This window comes from Heteronotia binoei, chromosome 21 (genome assembly GCF_032191835.1).
Source record: "Heteronotia binoei isolate CCM8104 ecotype False Entrance Well chromosome 21, APGP_CSIRO_Hbin_v1, whole genome shotgun sequence".
Lineage (NCBI taxonomy): Eukaryota > Metazoa > Chordata > Lepidosauria > Squamata > Gekkonidae > Heteronotia > Heteronotia binoei.
In genome coordinates, this window is record NC_083243.1 from 77,401,518 (window position 1) to 77,414,706 (window position 13,189).

The window sequence follows — 13,189 nt, forward strand, 5'->3', positions numbered from 1 at the left end:
CTATCTTTTATATTACTAAGGAATTTAGGCTATTAACAATATCTCCCTTTCTCACACTTCTTTAGCACAAGATAAGAGTTGTCTGTGTGAACCTGTGGGAGAGGCGACTTGAAAGTGGTGCCAGGCTGTAGCATAAACATCCTTGGGCCAGATGGATTTATTACTTGCCCAATGATTGTAAATAAGGGGGGGGGGGTGCAGTCGAGAGCTGGTGACCTGCTCTATGTCTAAGAAACAACCATGTTACAGAAATAAGCGCGCTTGACAAAACAGCTTGTACTGGTCAAACAGTTGTCCTGTCAGGTAGTTTGCAATGGTGCAGGAGCCAAGCAAGAAGATGAGTTGGCAGGTGCTGGTCATGTTGTAAGTCCAGCAGGTGTATGGCACTACAAGCCCTCTGGGGAGTTTCCATTACCAAAGACCCCTGCCTGCCATTAAGGTGTGTTGAACATGAAGCCAGAGAAGTGTCAAACATGAAGCCAGAGAACTGTAGTCTTGAACATGTGTTTTCTCACTTGAGATGCAGAGCTTAAAGGAGCTGTCATTGACTATAGGCTTAGCTGGTATTTTGACCTGAATTGTGGTTTTCAGGCCTGAGAGTTTTTTATTCGCCATGAGTCCTGTGAGAGTGTTTACTGTAAGGTGTCATATGGGATTGTGGAGCAGCCTAAAGGATATTAACAATGTTGATATATCACTTAAACTCTGCACCTTTCACTTCCCCTTCCAAGACCAGTTGTACACCAGTCTGAAGCCTGTGTGCATTGGGACTGGCATATTTCAGAACTGAGCACACACATGAAGCTGCCTTATACTGAAAAAAGCCATCAGTCTTATCTTCTCAGATAGGCAGCAGCTCCCCAGGGTCTCAGGTGGAGATCTTTCATATTACCTACTACCTGATCCTTAACTGTGGAGATGGCGGGGACTGAACCTGGTACCACAACCGCCCCTAAATTACAGTGGTGAAGAGTAATTTCGTTTCCTCAAGCACTGCAGAACAAGGGCTTGGGATTGTTCCCATGGTACCCATGCATACGTAAGTCCCCCTGAGTTCAATTGGATTTACTCCCAGAGACAAAAAGAATACATAAAATCCAAAACTATATATACAGGGAAATGGAAAATACAGGACGGGAACAGGCGAAGGGGGGAAAAAACCTCTCAAGAATGTCTTGCAACAAAAACACGGCCAGTTTCTGGGATGGATGTATCCGGTTGCCTGCCACGCCAGCACTTCTCAGGTTCCTATTGGACAGCACTCCACCCCACCCCTGCGTGTTGATTGGCGAGAAGAGCTGGTGGGGCGTGGCTCGGATCCCCAGGCCTGTCGAGCGCAGTAGAGATGGCGGCTGCGGCTTTGGTGGGGAAGCGGGTGGCGGGCTGGGCCCGGCACCGCGCCTATCGGGCGCTGTCGCTGGTTCGGCGAGGCTGCGCCGGAGGCTCTTTGGACGACACGGTGAATGGGCTGAGCAAGGAACAGCAGCAGGTACGGGGGTGCGGGGGTTGGTTGGGCTTCATCCGACCCCGAATGTGTTTTCCCAACTTTTCTACAGTTCCCTTCACTTTCCTAGCTACTCCTTGGTGGAGTCCGTCCCCTTTAGATGCTGGCGCTGAAGTGAGGTCTAGACCTGAGTGCAAAACCAGTGCTTAAAGTTGTAGCACGTGTGAAATAATCATAAGTGTCTCTGAGCATGTGCAGAGCGCCTCCACCTTTTGCGGCTGTTCTCATTTCCGCATTTCTGATTCGGGTTTCCAAGGCGGAGAATGTAGGTTGCAGACAAGCCTGAGCCCCCTGTCGCCTTAGGAATCCATCTGCTCTGACATATTGCCCTTTAAAACTATCTAGGAACTTAACCATGTCTTGTTTCAGAACAAGTACGGAGCTGTCTGGAGCCCAAACCCACACACTTTGTTTATTCTTCCTAATTAAAAGTGATTGCCTTTTTCAGTACTTTATTTGCTGTCATGTAACATAGATTGAAATTTGAATCTGCAGTGAAATAGCAGCCCTTTAACTCTCATCCTAAGCGTCATGCTCTTCCTACATGTGGTGCTAAAATGCAGGTAGCTTGCTTTCAAGAAGGCTGAAGTCTAAAGCTGAGAAGTAGTAAACCCCTCCCCTTCTGTTGCCAGAGAGAAACCTGTCAAGGTAGATCTAAAATGGTACAGAATGATACAGAGAGCCAGTTTGATGCAGTGGTTAAGTGCATGAACTCTTGTCCGGAAGAACCAGGTTTGATTCCCCACTACTCCACATGCACCTACTGGAATGACCTTGGGTCAATCATAACTAATTGGAGCTGTTCTGCTCATGGGCAGTTCTTGGAGAGTTTTCTCAGCCCCACCTACCTCACAGAGAGTATCTGTGGTCGGAAGGGGAAGGGAAAGGAGATTGTAAACCACTCTGAGACTCCAAGTGAAGGGCAGGGTATAAATCCAGTCTCCTCTTCTTTTAAACAATTAACAAATAGGACACAGAGTCCACAAAACAGCATTTAATTATATTATGCTCTAACTCTGATCCTGCTCCTGGCAGTAAAAAGGAATCCTATTTATCGGGGGTGGGGAGATAAAGCTGAAAAATTGAGGTCTAGCCGCTGGAGATCTAGTCCAGCTGGGTAAATTCTACACCACCCATGACAGAAGCAAGTGCCTGAGGGATTCAGTTCACTGTGAGAGGGGTTTTTTTTGCTTATTTTCTGTAATTATTGTTCAGTGGCCAAGCATGTGTTTTGAATGTATAAAATCCAAAATCTTGTCTGACACATCAAGGCTGGGATCCAAGAGCCACTGTTAAGTAAGAGAGACTCCACCAAGCTAAAAGGAAAGCTGACCTGACTTTGTATATGCCCATTGCTCATATGCAGGTATCTTGAATCTTCATAATGCATACTGTGTATGGCATCAAAGTCAAGGAATCTCTTACGACCTACCAATCTGTCTGTTATTCTGTATCCAGAGTTGTAGTTTAACTAATGGCTATTAAGGCTATGCAGCAAGAAGAGACAGCATTTGTTGTATCACTTTCATAAATTTGTGTTTCACTTCTTAAAAACAGGACAAAATTCTTGAATGAACTTGTGTGTATCACAGTGAGGCATGGCCATAGCAAGGAGTGGGCACAAGGACAGCGTCCCTATAGAGCAGATTCTATAGGGGGCACCGCCCCTGTGCCTCCCCTGCTAGCTATGGTGCTGCAGTGAAGGTTGTTACTAATACATCTCATATGATAGCAGTTATCAATTCTGTATTAAGCACTCAAAATGAACTAGCTATTGGCAGTATACAAAAATCATCTTATGATTAATGTTTCTTTTAAAAATCAGTATAGTGCTTAAGAGACCTTTTAAAATAATACTTTTTTAAAAAGTGTGTTCAAATCTTGTAGAGGAGACTTGTGTTAAATTGGAAATTTAATTTGCAAATCTGAAGCAAATGTGTTTTTGTCATGCTCCTTACTTGATTTCCAGACCAGATGGGTATGGCCTCAGTAGTTGCCTTGAGCCGTGTGTCGTGTGTACCTGTCTCTGCGCTGGGCTATAATTTCTAGCTAGCTTGGAATATCTGGGCAATGCTGACTTTTCTTTTTAAAAATAAAATGAATATCCCATTGACAAATGTATTACCTTGTTGTTTTTATGTAGCACTAATGGGTGGTTAGAGAGGACTTCTCCCCTTAAATATTTGCTGTGCTCAAGCAGAAAATAAGGATGTGCTGCTAAAGTAATCTATAACTTTAGTTGTATTTCCTATCACAGTTGACTGACACAAGTGTTCAAAAGCAATATAAGCAATCTTAAAGCTCAATAGATATACACTTGGGAAGGGACAAAGTTGTTCTACCTAAGTACTTCCCAATCCACTGTATGGACATTAGGTGTACTACAGAAAGCTCTAGTCTGAATTTCAGTAGTTTTGAAGTTTAAACTTCAAGTTATTCCTGGGATTTATGTTACGTATTTTATTATGTTGTATCTTTTAACAGCTTAGACAAACCATGATCAAATTCTGTCAGGAGCAATTGGCTCCAAAGGCCCAAGAAATTGACCAGCAGAATGAATTTAAAGGCATGAGGGTAAGTGCTTTTGCTAGCTTGCTTCTTGTGGCAATGTAGTGAGTGTACTTTCACAGTAGATTGCCTGCCTGACATAGGGAGATGAGCTTAAGAGTGCAACTACAGAGGGTTTTGGAAAGTGATGGAATACCTGCCTTATTAGAAGAAGAAAATGCTTTTAAATGATATACGTATTCTGTTTCTCATCAGGTTCTAACAGGGCACAAAATATTCTTCAGGAACTGCTTATTGAGCTTTTCACAAAAGTGGTATATATATATTAATACATAAATAAAAATTCTGTATAGTTTCTTATTGAGAAATATGGAGTGTTTCCCTTTCTGGCTGCTGTAAAAGGCACTGACTTTCTTTTTGGCACATAAATTTTTCCTGGCATTTTCTATAGATTGTAAAGAGTTCACCATTGCTATTGGGCTTCTAAATGTGAGATTTAATAGGTTCCTCTTAAGAGTACTCCATAAATTTGAAGAGCTAGAGGTATTTTTATGAGACTCACTGCTGTTTGCTGTTGCCTTTTAGAAGCCTACTGTACTTGGGAGATTCATATCTACTGGGTCATAGTGTACCTGCCATATTCTCTGTAATTTGTAATAGATTTTTTAATGAAACCAATCTCAGTTTTGTAGAAGTATGCAGGTTTCCAAATTATATAGTATTCCTAGTCAAGGAAGTTTGGAATGTTAGGTACTTTTCATCTATATAGGAACAAACACTGAACAAAAGAGCTGGTAAATAGTTTTTGTCAGCTTATGTGCAAACAATAAGTTATCAATGAGGCATAGATCCAAAATCCTTTGCATTTTGGCAGCCTTGCAAAAGAGTTATTGAACGACAGCCCTTTCCTGTTCCCATTGCTTACACATTATGTAGTTGACAAACTGATCTTTCAGCTTAAAGAAAGCATCACAGAATTATTTGTCTATAAAAGACTTGAACAGGTAAGCCACAAAACCACATCAATGCTATTTCAAGCTGGTAGGAACTATTGCAATAACAAGGTTTGTCCTTGGGATGTGTTATTACTCAAAGCAGGAAAGTAACAGTGTCCTTCTTGTGGTCCATTGTTTGAAAGTTGCCTTGTTTATGCAAACAGAATCTTTCCACTAAAACCTTTTGGGAGTAGAGAAGAGTTTCTAGCAAAAATCATTATCTTTTCTAGGTATTGATTTTTTTAAAAAAAATCTAGTTGTGCTTTCTTCTTCTGAGGATATGACACTGAGTTCAAGCTATAGTACCTCATTTAGTCCACTCTTTCAAATTTAGTTGTAACTTTGTGTAGAACCACAGCCTTTAAATAGCACAGACTAGTATTCAGATGTGTAAGTGCAGCAGTATGCAAGATCAGTTCCAGAAGTCTAAAATACATAGGAATAAGTTGCTGTCAGGACTGAGAATGGACAAGCCTTACTGGCTGTTTACCTCTTAGCTCTCCGAGAGTCTCACATATTTATGGAGAAAAACTTGATGAGGAGAGGGCTAGAATGTGAGCCATTTTGCTTCAATACCCTCCCCCCCCCACTAAGTCAAGATCATCCATTTTATTTATTTATTATGCTTCTATGCCATTTTCCCTCATTGTTCAAACTGGTTTACAATAAAACAAGCAAACCATGTCCCTATTGCTATTATTAATCCTTATTGCTGAGTGAATATTTTAGCTCCTTGTCTATGTTCTGAGAGCCAAGCAAGGAGAAGCCGCATGCTGCCTTGTGCCAAGAGAAGTGTGTTATGAGTTCTTTGCTTGAAACTCAGTTCTCAACTAGCCAGTCTCACAATCCCAATTAGGACATAGCACATGGAGAGAAGGTGCTTAAGACGTTTCCCACATGCCATTTTCCTGACCTGAAATAAGCCTGGGGAAGTGCTGTTTACCCCATTGGACATATCTTTATTTCATTTAATTGCTCTATTTATAGCCTTTCTCACTGAGACTCAAGGGGAATTACAAAATATTTAAAAAGTTAATCAGACAGCAATAAACAATGCATTAGGAGTAGGACTACAGAGTTAGAAGAAACCAAAACTTTCCTAAGGCATGATACACCATAATGCAGGAAGTGGATTACAAAGGTAGAATACAATGCAGCCAAAGCAAGGACTCATTTCCATATTAGATTACACCCCCTGACACCAAACCAGCTGGAACTGTGTTCCTGTGTGTTTCTGCTCAAAAAAAGCCATACATGTACAGGCTGTCACCAATCATACTCATTTGAAGGGTGGTACCCTCACATGGCAGGACATGGTAAGAGGGGCAGACGGCTGGTGATGACCAACACCTGTACTCCATCAGTATAAGGCAGTCAGTAACTCCTTGGGCCATTTGAGGTCACAGGGGGAGGATTAAGCCCCATCTTTCTGCATAGCATAGTTCTGATCCAAATTGATACTCCCTGTATTGAATTTTGTTCAGAGAACTTGCTGCTTGAGTCTGTGCCAGAATGCAAGGAAAATGTGTGTGGCTAAGGTCCCCAAAGGAAGTAAAAGCCAAAAATGATTTCAGATATGCAGGAATAAAATTTCCTCTTAACCCATTTGGATTACAGCTGGTATGACAGAGGGATGTCCAAAAGATTAGAAACTAGAACCTCATCTTAAAGGAACAACAACCCAGATTTCTAAGTTTATCTCCTGATTGGAACCTAATTTGAACCATTAGAATCCTAATTTGAACCATTTGGAATTAACAGCACCAGGGTTGCTTGCCACCTTGTTGATAAGAAGAATTGACACCCTGAGGAAATTTGTCACAATTTTCAAGACATTAAGAATGTCTCTGGAAGATAACACATTATTGAGAGAGGAAGATGGTGTCTCAGTAGGCAATATTTCAGTTCCAGGAGGAAGGGAAGGCTGCAGTTTTATTTGCTTTTCCCTTGTCAAGATAGTGATGCATATACATTGCATGAGCTAAATGATGTGTAGCAACGGCTTAAACATGACTGTGCTGAAAGAATCTCTGCTGGTAAAGTACAGCTAGAATTAGTATGGGACAACACTTCAGGAAATGTATAAGAACATAAGAGAAGCCATGTTGGATCAGGCCAATGGCCCATCCAGTCCAACACTCTGTGTCATACAGTGGCATACACACACACACGCACATATATATATACACACACTGTGGCTAATAGCCACTGATGGACCTCTGCTCCATATTTTTATCTAACCCCCTCTTGAAGCTGTCTATGCTTGTAGCCGCCACCACCTCCTGTGGCAGTTAATTCCACATGTTAATCATCCTTTGGGTGAAGAAGTACAGAGTATCTCACACTCTGTAAATGCAAGCTTCCTTGGTCTCACCTTCCAAGCCCCCCAGCTTATCAGCAACCAGCAAAAGAACAGAATCCTAGCACAGGTGAGTGCTGCATACATAAAGATGGTGTGTGTTTTTTTTTAACTGCTCAAGAATAGAAAGAAGTCAGAACAGCCCAGAAAGGGAGCAAAAAAAGCTGTTTTTGCTAAAAGCTTCCTTGGTTAGCACAACTATTTCATTGGCTAAAACATTAAACCTTTGTTGCTGGGAGAATACATATTGGGCTGTGTTCCACTGCCATTGGAGAATCCTCTGCTTTTTTTACCCCTTCAGGCTTTTCCCAAAGGCCTCCCCTGCCCTGGAGAAGCGAGCTGCCTCACAGTTTAGTAACCACTGACTTAAAGGCAGCCTTGCAAAAGATTTTGGATCAGCTGTGCTCCCCACACCACCTGCAAACTGCTTAACTTGAGGAGGGACAGTCAGATGAAAGACTAGATAACAACAATGCAGGGGAGGCTGCCTCAACCATAGGCCTAGTGGAACACCTCCATTTTGCAGGCCCTGCTCGCACAGGGCCCAGATCTCAGTAGGGAGAGTGTTTCCACTAGGCTCGCATTAGGGGGTGAGTAGTGAGGGGCAAAATTTGTGGATATATTATTTAGTGTGATTAAGGCAAAAGTAGATTGTTAAGCCATCCAAAAGAATCTCTCCAAACTGGGGGAATGGGCATTACAATAGCAAATGAGAGTCAGTGTAAGCAAGTGTAAAGTGATCCATAATGGAGCAAACAATCTCAGCTTCATATATGCACTGGTGGGATCTGAGTTGTCAGCAACAGACTGAGAAAGGGATATTGGGGTGGTAGTGGATAGCTGGAAGGGTAATGTCAACCCAGTACACAGCATGCTAGTGACCTCTTGGATTTTGCAATTCTTTTCCAGACAGGTAGTCTGTCTGTCTGTCTCTCTCATTTTCTAATACTGAAGACTGGAGCGGGAAAATGCTTCAGGTTTGCAGAAGAATCTGAATTTTTTTTAAAAAAGTATATTGGCCAGTTTAAAAAACAATAAACAGAGTTCCTGTAGCTTTAATAAAGATGCTCCCGTGGCTGTTGCTAGGCAACCACAAAAGTTTGGCCAGCATTCCAGATTTGGTTTCTGTAAGTAAAAGGTGGTGGTGGGAGGGCCCCTACTGGGGCTGTTTTAGCCTTTGAGGAAGCACTCATTGGGACCAGGCCTGGTAGCAACCACCAGACAACTTGAAACCACCTGAACTGCATTACTTCACCCAGGCCTGACTACTTGCTACTGATTTAACAGCAGCCAGTGTGATGTAGAGGTTAGAGTTTCATACTGGAACTTCAAATCCCCATTCTGCTATGGAAACTCACTGGGTGACCTTGGGCTAGTTACATATTCTAAGCATAACCTTCCCCACAGAGTTCTTGTGAGGGTAAAATGGAGGAGAGAAGAATGATATAAGCTGCATTGGGTTGCCATTGTGGTGTAAGGCAGGATATAAATGAGGTAGATAAATAAGATGAGGGGTAGATAAAAGATAGATCAGAAGGGATGAAAGAGAAGGAAGCAGGGAAAGGTTATGAGAGTTGCTAGGCTGAGGGAAAGAGGAAATAGTGTACAGTTGGGGATGCAGGACAAAGTTAGGTGTCCCCTTGCAAGTCCTTGGAAAATTCACTCCAGTGAAGATGGGCCCAGTCCAGCTGGCACTGTGCAGCTGGGCCATAATTTTCCTGGGGAAAGACTGCTGGGGGAGGGAGGGAAGGAAGGAAAGTTGAAAACAGGTAAATAAAAGTAGGTGGACAGTTGGGTAGGAGACGAGAAGTTGGAAAGGGGAGAGGCTATGGGGGCTTTCAGGAAAGGAGGGAAGGATGTACTAAGGGGGGGATATGAGATGCCCCCTGCAAGTACTTGTGGGTTCTCCACTTGTACTTTCTGATTCTCTAGTACTGAGGTTTTCACTAGTCACCCCACAAGCCTTTTTGAGACATTTGACCTCTTGACTGTTTTCTTCAACTTCTTTTTCACTACATTCCTCATTTTAGGGAAGTTTCCTCTTTTGAAATAAAATATGACCATAGAGTTCACTGGCACTTTCCACATATACATATAAATTAAATTTAATGCCATTGTGGTTATTGTTTCTAGTTTCTAGTCAACACCCCTGAAGATTCAGTCTAGGGTCCCCTCCCTTCTGGTCAGTTCCATGATCATCTGTTCTAGGGCATAGTCATTGAAGGTATCTAGAAATTTTACCTCTTTGATCATGAGCAGAACACTCATTTATCCAGTCACTATGAGGGTAATTAAAATCACCCATTATTATAATTCCCTCTCTTTTGGATACCTCCCTGATTCATTCTCCATCTCTAGATCATCCTGAACATTTTGGTCAGGGGACCAATAGCATGTCCCCTGTACTAAGTTACTTTTGGAGTCTGGTATTTTCACCCACAGTAATTCTGTGGATTTGTTGGACCTTTTAAAGGTTTCTAGCTTGTTATACGCTATGCCTCCCTTGACATACATAAAAACACCCCCTCCAGTATGGCCTTCCCTCTTGTTTCTGTAGAGTTTATATCAAGGTATAACTATATCCTACTGGTCTTCTCTGTTCCACCAGGTTTCTGTTGTGCTGACTAGATCTATATTTGCCCTTAAAACCAAGTACTCTAGTTCTCTCATTTTTTTGCTTAGAGTTTTCTGGTATTTGCATAAAAAACCATCTCCACAGTGTGCCTTTTCCACTTGGGCCCTTTCCCTGGCTATCCTGCTTTATTTTGTTCTCCCTTTCCCTTTCTGCCCCATCCCCATCTGTGCATTCAGAGGCATTTTCCCTTTTATCCCTTTGGGATGAATCTGCCCAATGAGACTGTTTGCTAGTTTAGAATTACAGTGTGTGTAATCCTGAAGGCGCTCTCTGAGTAGCAGAATGAAAAAAGTATCAAAAAGTATAACACTTTTTTTAGACTGGCACAAAATTTATGTATATGAACTGTGGCTTGAGACCATCTGGTCCACAGAATTATTCCAAGATAATGGATCCCCACCCCCACGCTCCACTTTTGTGTAAAGAAATTAAGCTGATATGAGGGAGAGATTTGGGGTTAATTATTTTATTTTAGTTTTTAAATTGAAATGTTTTAAAACTATTATTGTAAGCTGCCCTGAAGCACAAGAAAATGTGGGGTAAAAATGTTTTCATGAATAAATAATTTATTCTCAAGGAAATTGAATCTTGCTAATAGCTTTTGTCCTGCTCTTTGTAGGATTTTTGGAAAAAGCTAGGGGAGCTGGGTGTTCTGGGAATAACTGCTCCTGGTGAGTGTCTCTCTCCAACCTGTTCTGAACACCTTGTTTCCCAGTCTTTAGAACACATCTGTGGTGTAAATGGGGTGACCTGTAACAAAATAGCAAAAATAAAGTGGGATATTTCACAATGGCACTTGTGCAGTGTGTTTCCTTACAATTCCTTTTCCAGGTCCATGTATATTGCTGCCTCTCTGTACTCTTGATTGTTCCTCCCCGGGGTTCATAAGTGATCTTCCCTCATGCTGAGTTACTCTATTATTCTCTCATAGTACAAGATGTCCTATTGTTTAGCAGATAGGAGTGGACTCTTATCTTTTCTACAGATTTACATGGAGATAAGTTAGTGAATTTGCATCCTCCCCTCCCAGCCCCTTGATACAGGAGAGGCAATGGGCTGTGGCTCAGTGATAAGCATTTGCTTATTATGTAGAAAGTTCCAGGTTTCAGACTTCAGCATCTCCAGTTAAAAGGACTAGGCAGTGGGTGATGTGAAAGACCTCAGTCTGAGACCCTGGAGAGCTGCTGCCAGCCTGCGTAGACAAGACTGACTTTGGTGGACCAAGGTAGAAGGCAGTTTCCCGTGTGTTCATGTGATTCTTCATTCTGAGTTTGTCTTTTTTATTAGCTTTCATTGCACTGATTGTTTATGCATGCATGTGCAGTCCCAGAATATGGTTGGGTACAGCAGCCTGAATGGATCTGGTCAGTGCTTGAATAGGAGGAACCATATGTTGACTGTTTTGATTTCCGTGTTAGGTTGGGGGAAGCAAGATGAAAATGTAATAAAAAGAAAAGATGTGTGTGTGTGATATAGCATTACTGATTTTTCTGCACGACTAATTTTCTGCATTTTTAAGGTATAGAAGATGCAACTCAAAAAGGGAAAACAGACATGACCAGTTCATTGCTAGCTGGTCAAAAGCCAAAGCTATACACATAGAAAGCCTGTTTCATGATGACAAATATTCTGTATGCTGTGTCTGATCTGTCTCTTGTGACAAATGTGTTTGGATCTATATTAATCTCTCCCCTCCTCTCTCACCAGCTGAGTACGGTGGATCTGGGATGGGCTACCTTGACCATGTGTTGGTGATGGAAGAAATTTCTCGGGTTTCAGCAGCTGTTGGGCTGAGCTACGGTGCCCACTCTAACCTTTGTGTTAATCAGTTGGTGAAGAATGGTAACGAAGCACAGAAAGAAAAATACCTGCCCAAGGTCTGTAGAATTATGGAATCTGCCTCATGAAGGGAATTAAAAAATGAGATGGGTAATAGCTGCAATTGAATTTGAAATAAAGTTTGTCATTTGAAATAAAGTTCAAAAAGTAGACTCTGTTCCTCAAACATTCTGAACTGAATTTTGAATGATAATCCCAGTAAATACACTGAAGTTATTCCTGAAAGTTTCCTGCCTGGTTTTGTTGAGCTTGTCCTAGATATGTAAACCTAGCTTTGTATGAGAAAAGGCAGCAACTGGTTGCAGATCCAGACTGAAGACGTGGAATTGCTGAGCTTATCTGTAGCATATTCTGTCTTGCACCTGAGAGATGGAAGTGTGGAATTCCTTGCAATTGCATGTCCTGCTGTTGAGATATGGGAAAGAATGGCATTTGGATTCATGCTTCTCTTAGGGTTTATTCATACAAGCATCTTCATCAAAATAAATAAGCCATCATAGTGCAAGCAGAACTTCCATGCTGTCTGGTGTTCTCTGGGATAGTACTTTTCAGAGGAGTCAGTTCATGTGTTCAGCAAGTGTTGAGTTTATTATGGTATAAGTGTGCACGTGTGAAAATCCTCTCTAACCAGGGTGGATTTGATTTAAATCAAATTTAAATTTAAATCAAATCACCATTTAAATCACAGTTTAAATAACTAGTCAGTAAGACATGATTTAAATCACAATTTAAGTCGCTAGTCAGTAAGACACAATTTAAGTCGCTAGTCAGTAAGACTTGATTTAAATCATAGTTTTCTACATAAAGACTCATTTTTGCTGGTATAACCTTAATATTCACAATTAGATGAAGATTTCATTTTTAGAATAACAAATTAGTTTTACAGTTATATAAAAATATTGATTTTAATACTATTAGAAACACATTATAGTAAGGTAATTATGAAATTATTGTGAGGTGAATTATCTCCAGTTTAATAGATTAATCATTCATATTTGGACAACTTTTCTGCTGTACTTTATTGGAAGGAGAAAAATAATAATTACCTTAATAGTAATAATTTAAATTGTTTTATTCAACTAAAACAATAACATAGCATATGTTTGCTTAAACATCCATGTTTGTTAACTGATAATGGTTAAACAAAATATATATATTTTAAAAAACTTAAACTGTTAGCCCAGTCTACACATGAAAAACTTAAATACTGTCCTCTTTAGCTCACTCATCATCTTCATCTTCTTCTTGTTCATAATCTGGAAAAGAAAAACAAGCTTTCCTACTTTGTCAGGTCCCAAATGATTTCTCAATTTAGAATGAATGAGTCCAAAGGAAGATAATATTCCTTC

The 13,189-nt window shown here is 41.0% G+C and overlaps 1 protein-coding gene across 1 annotated transcript in view; it reads left to right on the forward strand.

The window, feature by feature from the left end:
* The first annotated feature begins 1,315 nt into the window (after window positions 1-1,315).
* IVD (isovaleryl-CoA dehydrogenase) overlaps window positions 1,316-13,189 on the forward strand; it is a 39,598-nt gene continuing 27,724 nt past the window's right edge. The window contains exons 1-4 of the mRNA XM_060261345.1: window positions 1,316-1,489; window positions 3,989-4,078; window positions 10,621-10,672; window positions 11,709-11,878. Of these exons, the coding sequence (XP_060117328.1) occupies window positions 1,346-1,489; window positions 3,989-4,078; window positions 10,621-10,672; window positions 11,709-11,878 (456 nt within the window). The 5' untranslated portion in view covers window positions 1,316-1,345. The remainder of the gene's footprint in view (window positions 1,490-3,988; window positions 4,079-10,620; window positions 10,673-11,708; window positions 11,879-13,189) is intronic.